Source organism: Oncorhynchus nerka, linkage group LG22 (assembly GCF_034236695.1).
Source record: "Oncorhynchus nerka isolate Pitt River linkage group LG22, Oner_Uvic_2.0, whole genome shotgun sequence".
Taxonomy (NCBI): Eukaryota; Metazoa; Chordata; class Actinopteri; order Salmoniformes; family Salmonidae; genus Oncorhynchus; species Oncorhynchus nerka.
The window spans coordinates 26,749,500-26,761,611 of record NC_088417.1 but is presented as its reverse complement, the minus strand read 5'-3'; the positions used below and the strand labels follow the sequence as shown (position 1 = coordinate 26,761,611).

Sequence of the window (12,112 nt, the reverse complement as noted above, 5' to 3'; positions counted from 1 at the left end):
AGCATGTATCTCTAAGGACTGGGTTGGTTAGTGTGTATCTCTAAGAACTGGGTTGGTTAGTGTGTATCTCTAAGGACTGGGTTGGTTAGTGTGTAACTCTAAGGACTGGGTTGGTTAGTGTGTATCTCTAAGGACTGGGTTGGTTAGTGTGTACTGTATCTCTAAGGACTGAGTTGGTTAGTGTGTATCTCTAAGGACTGGGTTGGTTAGTGTGTAAGTCTAAGGACTGGGTTGGTTAGTATGTAACTCTAAGGACTGGGTTGGTTAGTGTGTATCTCTAAGGACTGGGTTGGTTAGTGTGTACTGTATCTCTAAGGACTGAGTTGGTTAGTGTGTAACTCTAAGGACTGGGTTGGTTAGTGTGTAACTCTAAGGACTGGGTTGGTTAGTGTGTAACTCTAAGGACTGGGTTGGTTAGTGTGTATCTCTAAGAACTGGGTTGGTTAGTGTGTATCTCTAAGGACTGGGTTGGTTAGTGTGTAACTCTAAGGACTGGGTTGGTTAGTGTGTATCTCTAAGGACTGGGTTGGTTAGTGTGTACTGTATCTCTAAGGACTGAGTTGGTTAGTGTGTATCTCTAAGGACTGGGTTGGTTAGTGTGTATCTCTAAGGACTGGGTTGGTTAGTGTGTATCTCTAAGGACTGGGTTGGTTAGTGTGTAACTCTAAGGACTGGGTTGGTTAGTGTGTATCTCTAAGGACTGGGTTGGTTAGTGTGTAACTCTAAGGACTGGGCTGGTTTGTGTGTAACTCTAAGGACTGGGTTGGTTAGTATGTATCTCTCCTGGGTTGGTTAGTGTGTATCTCTAAGGACTGGGTTGGTTAGTGTGTATCTCTAAGGACTGGGTTGGTTAGCATGTATCTCTAAGGACTGGGTTGGTTAATTTGTATCTCTAAGAACTGGGTTGGTTAGTGTGTATCTCTAAGGACTGGGTTGGTTAGTGTGTGTCTCTAAGGACTGGGTTGGTTAGTGTGTATCTCTAAGGACTGGGTTGGTTAGTGTGTATCTCTAAGGACTGGGTTGGTTAGTGTGTAAGTCTAAGGACTTGGTTGGTTAGTATGTAACTCTAAGGACTGGGTTGGTTAGTGTGTACTGTATCTCTAAGGACGGGGTTGGTTATTGTGTAACTCTAAGGACTGAGTTGGTTAGTGTGTATCTCTAAGGACTGGGTTGGTTAGTGTGTAACTCTAAGCACTGGGTTGGTTAGTGTGTAACTCTAAGGACTGGGTTGGTTAGTGTGTAACTCTAAAGACTGGGTTGGTTGGTATGTATCTCTAAGGACTGGGTTGGTTAGTGTGTAACTCTAAGGACTGGGTTGGTTAGTGTGTATCTCTAAGGACTGGCTTGGTTAGTGTGTAACTCTAAGGACTGGGTTGGTTAGTGTGTAACTCTAAGGACTGGGTTGGTTAGTGTGTAACTCTTAGGACTGGGTTGGTTAGTATGTATCTCTAAGGACTGGGTTGGTTAGTGTGTATCTCTAAGGACTGGGTTGGTTAGTATGTATCTCTAAGGACTGGGTTGGTTAGTGTGTATCTCTAAGGACGGGGTTGGTTAGTGTGTAAGTCTAAGGACTGGGTTGGTTAGTATGTAACTAAGGACTGGGTTGGTTAGTGTGTACTGTATCTCTAAGGACGGAGTTGGTTAGTGTGTAACTCTAAGGACTGGGTTGGTTAGTGTGTAACTCTAAAGACTGGGTTGGTTGGTATGTATCTCTAAGGACGGGGTTGGTTAGTGTGTAACTAAGGACTGGGTTGGTTAGTGTGTACTGTATCTCTAAGGACGGAGTTGGTTAGTGTGTAACTCTAAGGACTGGGTTGGTTAGTGTGTAACTCTAAGGACTGGGTTGGTTAGTGTGTAACTCTAAGGACTGGGTTGGTTAGTGTGTATCTCTAAGTACTGGGTTGGTTAGTGTGTATCTCTAAGGACTGGGTTGGTTAGTGTGTAACTCTAAGGACTGGGTTGGTTAGTGTGTATCTCTAAGGACTGGGTTGGTTAGTGTGTAACTCTAAGGACTGGGTTGGTTAGTGTGTAACTCTAAGGACTGGGTTGGTTCGTGTGTAACTCTAAGGACTGGGTTGGTTAGTATGTATCTCTCCTGGGTTGGTTAGTGTGTAGCTCTAAGGACTGGGTTGGTTAGTGTGTATCTCTAAGGACTGGGTTGGTTAGCATGTATCTCTAAGGACTGGGTTGGTTAGTGTGTATCTCTAAGAACTGGGTTGGTTAGTGTGTATCTCTAAGGACTGGGTTGGTTAGTGTGTAACTCTAAGGACTGGGTTGGTTAGTGTGTATCTCTAAGGACTGGGTTGGTTAGTGTGTATCTCTAAGGACTGGCTTGGTTAGTGTGTAACTCTAAGGACTGGGTTGGTTAGTGTGTAACTCTAAGGACTGGGTTGGTTAGTGTGTAACTCTTAGGACTGGGTTGGTTAGTATGTATCTCTAAGGACTGGGTTGGTTAGTGTGTATCTCTAAGGACTGGGTTGGTTAGTATGTATCTCTAAGGACTGGGTTGGTTAGTGTGTATCTCTAAGGACGGGGTTGGTTAGTGTGTAAGTCTAAGGACTGGGTTGGTTAGTATGTAACTAAGGACTGGGTTGGTTAGTGTGTACTGTATCTCTAAGGACGGAGTTGGTTAGTGTGTAACTCTAAGGACTGGGTTGGTTAGTGTGTAACTCTAAAGACTGGGTTGGTTGGTATGTATCTCTAAGGACGGGGTTGGTTAGTGTGTAACTAAGGACTGGGTTGGTTAGTGTGTACTGTATCTCTAAGGACGGAGTTGGTTAGTGTGTAACTCTAAGGACTGGGTTGGTTAGTGTGTAACTCTAAGGACTGGGTTGGTTAGTGTGTAACTCTAAGGACTGGGTTGGTTAGTGTGTATCTCTAAGTACTGGGTTGGTTAGTGTGTATCTCTAAGGACTGGGTTGGTTAGTGTGTAACTCTAAGGACTGGGTTGGTTAGTGTGTATCTCTAAGGACTGGGTTGGTTAGTGTGTAACTCTAAGGACTGGGTTGGTTAGTGTGTAACTCTAAGGACTGGGTTGGTTCGTGTGTAACTCTAAGGACTGGGTTGGTTAGTATGTATCTCTCCTGGGTTGGTTAGTGTGTAGCTCTAAGGACTGGGTTGGTTAGTGTGTATCTCTAAGGACTGGGTTGGTTAGTGTGTAACTCTAAGGACTGGGTTGGTTAGTGTGTAACTCTAAGGACTGGGTTGGTTAGTGTGTATCTCTAAGTACTGGGTTGGTTAGTGTGTATCTCTAAGGACTGGGTTGGTTAGTGTGTAACTCTAAGGACTGGGTTGGTTAGTGTGTATCTCTAAGGACTGGGTTGGTTAGTGTGTAACTCTAAGGACTGGGTTGGTTAGTGTGTATCTCTAAGGACTGGGTTGGTTAGTGTGTAAGTCTAAGGACTTGGTTGGTTAGTATGTAACTCTTAAGGACTGGGTTGGTTAGTGTGTACTGTATCTCTAAGGACGGGGTTGGTTATTGTGTAACTCTAAGGACTGAGTTGGTTAGTGTGTATCTCTAAGGACTGGGTTGGTTAGTGTGTAACTCTAAGCACTGGGTTGGTTAGTGTGTAACTCTAAGGACTGGGTTGGTTAGTGTGTAACTCTAAAGACTGGGTTGGTTGGTATGTATCTCTAAGGACTGGGTTGGTTAGTGTGTAACTCTAAGGACTGGGTTGGTTAGTGTGTATCTCTAAGGACTGGCTTGGTTAGTGTGTAACTCTAAGGACTGGGTTGGTTAGTGTGTAACTCTAAGGACTGGGTTGGTTAGTGTGTAACTCTTAGGACTGGGTTGGTTAGTATGTATCTCTAAGGACTGGGTTGGTTAGTGTGTATCTCTAAGGACTGGGTTGGTTAGTATGTATCTCTAAGGACTGGGTTGGTTAGTGTGTATCTCTAAGGACGGGGTTGGTTAGTGTGTAAGTCTAAGGACTGGGTTGGTTAGTATGTAACTAAGGACTGGGTTGGTTAGTGTGTACTGTATCTCTAAGGACGGAGTTGGTTAGTGTGTAACTCTAAGGACTGGGTTGGTTAGTGTGTAACTCTAAAGACTGGGTTGGTTGGTATGTATCTCTAAGGACGGGGTTGGTTAGTGTGTAACTAAGGACTGGGTTGGTTAGTGTGTACTGTATCTCTAAGGACGGAGTTGGTTAGTGTGTAACTCTAAGGACTGGGTTGGTTAGTGTGTAACTCTAAGGACTGGGTTGGTTAGTGTGTATCTCTAAGTACTGGGTTGGTTAGTGTGTATCTCTAAGGACTGGGTTGGTTAGTGTGTAACTCTAAGGACTGGGTTGGTTAGTGTGTATCTCTAAGGACTGGGTTGGTTAGTGTGTAACTCTAAGGACTGGGTTGGTTAGTGTGTAACTCTAAGGACTGGGTTGGTTCGTGTGTAACTCTAAGGACTGGGTTGGTTAGTATGTATCTCTCCTGGGTTGGTTAGTGTGTAGCTCTAAGGACTGGGTTGGTTAGTGTGTATCTCTAAGGACTGGGTTGGTTAGCATGTATCTCTAAGGACTGGGTTGGTTAGTGTGTATCTCTAAGAACTGGGTTGGTTAGTGTGTATCTCTAAGGACTGGGTTGGTTAGTGTGTAACTCTAAGGACTGGGTTGGTTAGTGTGTATCTCTAAGGACTGGGTTGGTTAGTGTGTACTGTATCTCTAAGGACTGAGTTGGTTAGTGTGTATCTCTAAGGACTGGGTTGGTTAGTGTGTAAGTCTAAGGACTGGGTTGGTTAGTATGTAACTCTAAGGACTGGGTTGGTTAGTGTGTATCTCTAAGGACTGGGTTGGTTAGTGTGTACTGTATCTCTAAGGACTGAGTTGGTTAGTGTGTAACTCTAAGGACTGGGTTGGTTAGTGTGTAACTCTAAGGACTGGGTTGGTTAGTGTGTAACTCTAAGGACTGGGTTGGTTAGTGTGTATCTCTAAGAACTGGGTTGGTTAGTGTGTATCTCTAAGGACTGGGTTGGTTAGTGTGTAACTCTAAGGACTGGGTTGGTTAGTGTGTATCTCTAAGGACTGGGTTGGTTAGTGTGTACTGTATCTCTAAGGACTGAGTTGGTTAGTGTGTATCTCTAAGGACTGGGTTGGTTAGTGTGTATCTCTAAGGACTGGGTTGGTTAGTGTGTATCTCTAAGGACTGGGTTGGTTAGTGTGTAACTCTAAGGACTGGGTTGGTTAGTGTGTATCTCTAAGGACTGGGTTGGTTAGTGTGTAACTCTAAGGACTGGGCTGGTTTGTGTGTAACTCTAAGGACTGGGTTGGTTAGTATGTATCTCTCCTGGGTTGGTTAGTGTGTATCTCTAAGGACTGGGTTGGTTAGTGTGTATCTCTAAGGACTGGGTTGGTTAGCATGTATCTCTAAGGACTGGGTTGGTTAATTTGTATCTCTAAGAACTGGGTTGGTTAGTGTGTATCTCTAAGGACTGGGTTGGTTAGTGTGTGTCTCTAAGGACTGGGTTGGTTAGTGTGTATCTCTAAGGACTGGGTTGGTTAGTGTGTATCTCTAAGGACTGGGTTGGTTAGTGTGTAAGTCTAAGGACTTGGTTGGTTAGTATGTAACTCTAAGGACTGGGTTGGTTAGTGTGTACTGTATCTCTAAGGACGGGGTTGGTTATTGTGTAACTCTAAGGACTGAGTTGGTTAGTGTGTATCTCTAAGGACTGGGTTGGTTAGTGTGTAACTCTAAGCACTGGGTTGGTTAGTGTGTAACTCTAAGGACTGGGTTGGTTAGTGTGTAACTCTAAAGACTGGGTTGGTTGGTATGTATCTCTAAGGACTGGGTTGGTTAGTGTGTAACTCTAAGGACTGGGTTGGTTAGTGTGTATCTCTAAGGACTGGCTTGGTTAGTGTGTAACTCTAAGGACTGGGTTGGTTAGTGTGTAACTCTAAGGACTGGGTTGGTTAGTGTGTAACTCTTAGGACTGGGTTGGTTAGTATGTATCTCTAAGGACTGGGTTGGTTAGTGTGTATCTCTAAGGACTGGGTTGGTTAGTATGTATCTCTAAGGACTGGGTTGGTTAGTGTGTATCTCTAAGGACGGGGTTGGTTAGTGTGTAAGTCTAAGGACTGGGTTGGTTAGTATGTAACTAAGGACTGGGTTGGTTAGTGTGTACTGTATCTCTAAGGACGGAGTTGGTTAGTGTGTAACTCTAAGGACTGGGTTGGTTAGTGTGTAACTCTAAAGACTGGGTTGGTTGGTATGTATCTCTAAGGACGGGGTTGGTTAGTGTGTAACTAAGGACTGGGTTGGTTAGTGTGTACTGTATCTCTAAGGACGGAGTTGGTTAGTGTGTAACTCTAAGGACTGGGTTGGTTAGTGTGTAACTCTAAGGACTGGGTTGGTTAGTGTGTAACTCTAAGGACTGGGTTGGTTAGTGTGTATCTCTAAGTACTGGGTTGGTTAGTGTGTATCTCTAAGGACTGGGTTGGTTAGTGTGTAACTCTAAGGACTGGGTTGGTTAGTGTGTATCTCTAAGGACTGGGTTGGTTAGTGTGTAACTCTAAGGACTGGGTTGGTTAGTGTGTAACTCTAAGGACTGGGTTGGTTAGTGTGTAACTCTAAGGACTGGGTTGGTTAGTATGTATCTCTCCTGGGTTGGTTAGTGTGTAGCTCTAAGGACTGGGTTGGTTAGTGTGTATCTCTAAGGACTGGGTTGGTTAGCATGTATCTCTAAGGACTGGGTTGGTTAGTGTGTATCTCTAAGAACTGGGTTGGTTAGTGTGTATCTCTAAGGACTGGGTTGGTTAGTGTGTAACTCTAAGGACTGGGTTGGTTAGTGTGTATCTCTAAGGACTGGGTTGGTTAGTGTGTATCTCTAAGGACTGGCTTGGTTAGTGTGTAACTCTAAGGACTGGGTTGGTTAGTGTGTAACTCTAAGGACTGGGTTGGTTAGTGTGTAACTCTTAGGACTGGGTTGGTTAGTATGTATCTCTAAGGACTGGGTTGGTTAGTGTGTATCTCTAAGGACTGGGTTGGTTAGTATGTATCTCTAAGGACTGGGTTGGTTAGTGTGTATCTCTAAGGACGGGGTTGGTTAGTGTGTAAGTCTAAGGACTGGGTTGGTTAGTATGTAACTAAGGACTGGGTTGGTTAGTGTGTACTGTATCTCTAAGGACGGAGTTGGTTAGTGTGTAACTCTAAGGACTGGGTTGGTTAGTGTGTAACTCTAAAGACTGGGTTGGTTGGTATGTATCTCTAAGGACGGGGTTGGTTAGTGTGTAACTAAGGACTGGGTTGGTTAGTGTGTACTGTATCTCTAAGGACGGAGTTGGTTAGTGTGTAACTCTAAGGACTGGGTTGGTTAGTGTGTAACTCTAAGGACTGGGTTGGTTAGTGTGTAACTCTAAGGACTGGGTTGGTTAGTGTGTATCTCTAAGTACTGGGTTGGTTAGTGTGTATCTCTAAGGACTGGGTTGGTTAGTGTGTAACTCTAAGGACTGGGTTGGTTAGTGTGTATCTCTAAGGACTGGGTTGGTTAGTGTGTAACTCTAAGGACTGGGTTGGTTAGTGTGTAACTCTAAGGACTGGGTTGGTTCGTGTGTAACTCTAAGGACTGGGTTGGTTAGTATGTATCTCTCCTGGGTTGGTTAGTGTGTAGCTCTAAGGACTGGGTTGGTTAGTGTGTATCTCTAAGGACTGGGTTGGTTAGCATGTATCTCTAAGGACTGGGTTGGTTAGTGTGTATCTCTAAGAACTGGGTTGGTTAGTGTGTATCTCTAAGGACTGGGTTGGTTAGTGTGTAACTCTAAGGACTGGGTTGGTTAGTGTGTATCTCTAAGGACTGGGTTGGTTAGTGTGTACTGTATCTCTAAGGACTGAGTTGGTTAGTGTGTATCTCTAAGGACTGGGTTGGTTAGTGTGTAAGTCTAAGGACTGGGTTGGTTAGTATGTAACTCTAAGGACTGGGTTGGTTAGTGTGTACTGTATCTCTAAGGACGGGGTTGGTTAGTGTGTAACTCTCCTGGGTTGGTTAGTGTGTAGCTCTAAGGACTGGGTTGGTTAGTGTGTATCTCTAAGGACTGAGTTGGTTAGTGTGTATCTCTAAGTACTGGGTTGGTTAGTGTGTATCTCTAAGGACTGGGTTGGTTAGTGTGTAACTCTAAGGACTGGGTTGGTTAGTGTGTATCTCTAAGTACTGGGTTGGTTAGTGTGTACTGTATCTCTAAGGACAGTTGATTTGTGTTTCCTTTGTGTGTTGTGGAACCATGTTTTGCCTTTGCAGTGTGAAAGAAAATTGGTTGAAAAGTTAACAGTGATCAGGGCTGAGTCAGTCATTTTGTAGCAGACATGTTTGTGTGCGTACATGTACAGTGCCTTGCGAAAGTATTCGGCCCCCTTGAGCTTTGCGACCTTTTGCCACATTTCAGGCTTCAAACATAAAGATATAAAACTGTATTTTTTTGTGAAGAATCAACAACAAGTGGGACACAATCATGAAGTGGAACGACATTTATTGGATATTTCAAACTTTTTTAACAAATCAAAAACTGAAAAATTGGGCGTGCAAAATTATTCAGCCCCCTTAAGTTAATACTTTGTAGCGCCACCTTTTGCTGCGATTACAGCTGTAAGTCGCTTGTGGTATGTCTCTATCAGTTTTTCACATCGAGAGACTGAAATGTTTTCCCATTTCTCCTTGCAAAACAGCTCGAGGTCAGTGAGGTTGGATGGAGAGCATTTGTGAACAGCAGTTTTCAGTTCTTTCCACAGATTCTCGGTTGGATTCAGGTCTGGACTTTGACTTGGCCATTCTAACACCAGGATATGTTTATTTTTGAACCATTCCATTGTAGATTTTGCTTTATGTTTTGGATCATTGTCTTGTTGGAAGACAAATGTCCGTCCCAGTCTCAGGTCTTTTGCAGACTCCATCAGGTTTTCTTCCAGAATGGTCCTGTATTTGGCTCCATCCATCTTCCCATCAATTTTAACCATCTTCCCTGTCCCTGCTGAAGAAAAGCAGGCCCAAACCATGATGCTGCCACCACCATGGTTGACAGTGGAGATGGTGTGTTCAGGGTGATGAGCTGTGTTGCTTTTACGCCAAACATAACGTTTTGCATTGTTGCCAAAAAGTTCAATTTTGGTTTCATCTGACCAGAGCACCTTCTTCCACATGTTTGGTGTGTCTCCCAGGTGGCTTGTGGCAAACTTTAAACGAAACTTTTTATGGATATCTTTAAGAAATGGCTTTCTTCTTGCCACTCTTCCATAAAGGCCAGATTTGTGCAATATACGACTGATTGTTGTCCTATGGACAGAGTCTCCCACCTCAGCTGTAGATCTCTGCAGTTCATCCAGAGTGATCATGGGCCTCTTGGCTGCATCTCTGATCAGTCTTCTCCTTGTATGAGCTGAAAGTTTAGAGGGACGGCCAGGTCTTGGTAGATTTGCAGTGGTCTGATACTCCTTCCATTTCAATATTATCGCTTGCACAGTGCTCCTTGGGATGTTTAAAGCTTGGGAAATCTTTTTGTATCCAAATCCGGCTTTAAACTTCTTCACAACAGTATCTCGGACCTGCCTGGTGTGTTCCTTGTTCTTCATGATGCTCTCTGCGCTTTTAACGGACCTCTGAGACTATCACAGTGCAGGTGCATTTATACGGAGACTTGATTACACACAGGTGGATTGTATTTATCATCATTAGTCATTTAGGTCAACATTGGATCATTCAGAGATCCTCACTGAACTTCTGGAGAGAGTTTGCTGCACTAAAAGTAAAGGGGCTGAATAATTTTGCACGCCCAATTTTTCAGTTTTTGATTTGTTAAAAAAGTTTGAAATATCCAATAAATGTCGTTCCACTTCATGATTGTGTCCCACTTGTTGTTGATTCTTCACAAAAAATACAGTTTTATATCTTTATGTTTGAAGCCTGAAATGTGGCAAAAGGTCGCAAAGTTCAAGGGGGCCGAATACTTTCGCAAGGCACTGTATGTGGTTTAGTGTTTTTGTTTGCCTTGTGTTTCACTTGTGTTAACGCTGTGTGTATTTTCAGCATGAGGCAGACAGTGCCCTGAGGAAGGCCCGTGTTCTGCAAGCCCAGAGACAGGAGGAGTATGAGAAGGCCCGGGTGTCCACCAGCCGAGTAGAGGAGGAGCAGCTGGGAGCAGCCAAGCTGGAGAAGAGACGAAGGCTGGAGGAGGAGGCTCTGCAGAAGGTAAAATATCTTGTCCCTTAGGTTTATAGCTCATCCATGTCATGTCTGAGGCCCATAGCTCATCCATGTCATCTCTGAGGCCCATAGCCCATCCATGAGGCCCATAAATCATCCCTGAAACACATAGCTCATCCTTTAAGCCCATAGTTACCTACTGAGGCCAAAAGCTTGAGGCCTCGGGTTACTGAAATACACAATCAAGTTAACATTTACGGTGACATTTTTGTCAATTAGTAGACGCTCTTATCCAGAGTTAACCACTTCTGAACAACTAACCCATTTTTTAATTTTTTTATTTTTTTATTTAACTAGGCAAGTCAGTTAAGAACAAATGCTTATTTACATTGACAGCCTACACCGGCCAAACCCGGACTATTGTGCACCGCCCTATGGGACTCCCAATACACAGCCGGTTGTGATACAGCCTGGATTCGAACCAGGGTGTTTGTAGTGACGCCTCTAGGACTGACATGCAGGACCTTAGGCCACTACGCCACTCGGGAACCCATAACTGCTACATGGGAATCCACATTGACATATTGAAGATGTTACTCTTTTGATCACTGGATTGTAGTTGTGAGCAGTTCTGCTTGACAGGTTACCCCCCCCCCCCCCCCTACTCTTTTCCATAGGCGGATGAGGCCAGAGATCACTGCAAGGCCTGTCTGTCAGATGTAGGGGTGAAGAGAGTGGACCTGGCCAACACCAAGTGTGAGATCCTCACCCAGTTACGAAAGCTGGTCTTCCAGTGTGACCTCACTCTGAAAGCGGTATGTTGACAAATACATCTTACAGGATCCAAATGTTTGAGTAAAATCAAATATTCCCCAAAATATAGTAGATAGTAATATAGTATGTCCAGTGACTACTAAAGGCCATTTTTGGACATTCTGTCTGGTGTGGATAATGTCATAAGAGAAGATACTGTAGATCTGGTGTAGGTGTAGATACTGTCTGGTGTAGATACTGTTATTCTAATTTTATGGGTGCTGTATCTCATGGGCTTTCTCTGTGTGTACGTCTCCCCAGGTGACAGTGAATTGGTTCCAGCTCCAGCAGGCCCAGGTTGTGTCTCTACCTGTCAACCACCAGTCTCTGTGTGAGAGCGCCAAGCTGTACGAGCCGGGTCAGCGATACGTTGGCTTCGTCAGGAGTCTTCCTGCCCAGTCAGACAGACCCAGGGTGGAGTCCTACTCCTTCGACGCCACCGTCTCACACTGTAACAACGCAGGGTGAGGGGAACACTGGATGGATGCTGTGATTTTGATTATCTTACTACTTTGGCGTAGTGTGTGTGTGTGTGTGTGTGTGTGTGTGTGTGTGTGTGTGTGTGTGTGCGTGTGTGCCTAAAAACTTGTGAAGCATCATCGTAAATTGGATTGAGATCTCCATGAGTGCCATCATATGAACAAATGAGTGAGTTGCTCTCTGTGGGAGAGCAGGAAGATTGTGAGAAAAAAGCCTTATGGAGAATAGTATTATATTTAGTTATTTGCTGAGAGAACAAGTGACTGGGAGAGCTTGAGAGAGAGCGAGAAAGAGAGAGAGAAAGAGAGAGATGTTTTTTCGAGAGATTGTGTTAAGAGAGGGGAACACAATTGAGTTTGGTCTGCAGGACTTCCTGAGGTAGTGACTGGTCATGGGAAAGAGAAAGAGAGAGGGAGAGGTGAAGAAAGAGGTAGGGGGAAGGGGAAAACTCTGTTTTCATAATACTATTTCAGGCCATGCCTTCTGACGGAAACACCAATCTAAGTTGTTCAACTCTTTTGCTGATCCGTGTACAGATATAAGATAGGCCCAAGTTTGCCCACTGGACCATTCTTAACTTCATACAAAAAAAAAAAATGTTTTAGCCCTTCCGTTCATGAGTGGTCGTCATAGACTCGTGTAAGGATGTACGTAGTGAAACAGAGTGTGGACGTAGATACTTTGTTCTTGGTTTGTTTACTT

General features: G+C 44.1%; 1 protein-coding gene across 4 annotated transcripts in view; it reads left to right on the top strand.

Annotated features, from left to right (window-relative positions):
• arhgap29a (Rho GTPase activating protein 29a) overlaps window positions 1–12,112 on the top strand; it is an 87,618-nt gene that overhangs the window by 59,074 nt on the left and 16,432 nt on the right. For all 4 annotated transcript variants that reach the window (XM_065007101.1, XM_065007100.1, XM_065007102.1 and 1 more), the window contains 3 exons: window positions 10,001–10,162; window positions 10,795–10,932; window positions 11,192–11,394. In XM_065007101.1, coding sequence (XP_064863173.1) covers window positions 10,001–10,162; window positions 10,795–10,932; window positions 11,192–11,394 — 503 coding nt within the window. The remainder of the gene's footprint in view (window positions 1–10,000; window positions 10,163–10,794; window positions 10,933–11,191; window positions 11,395–12,112) is intronic.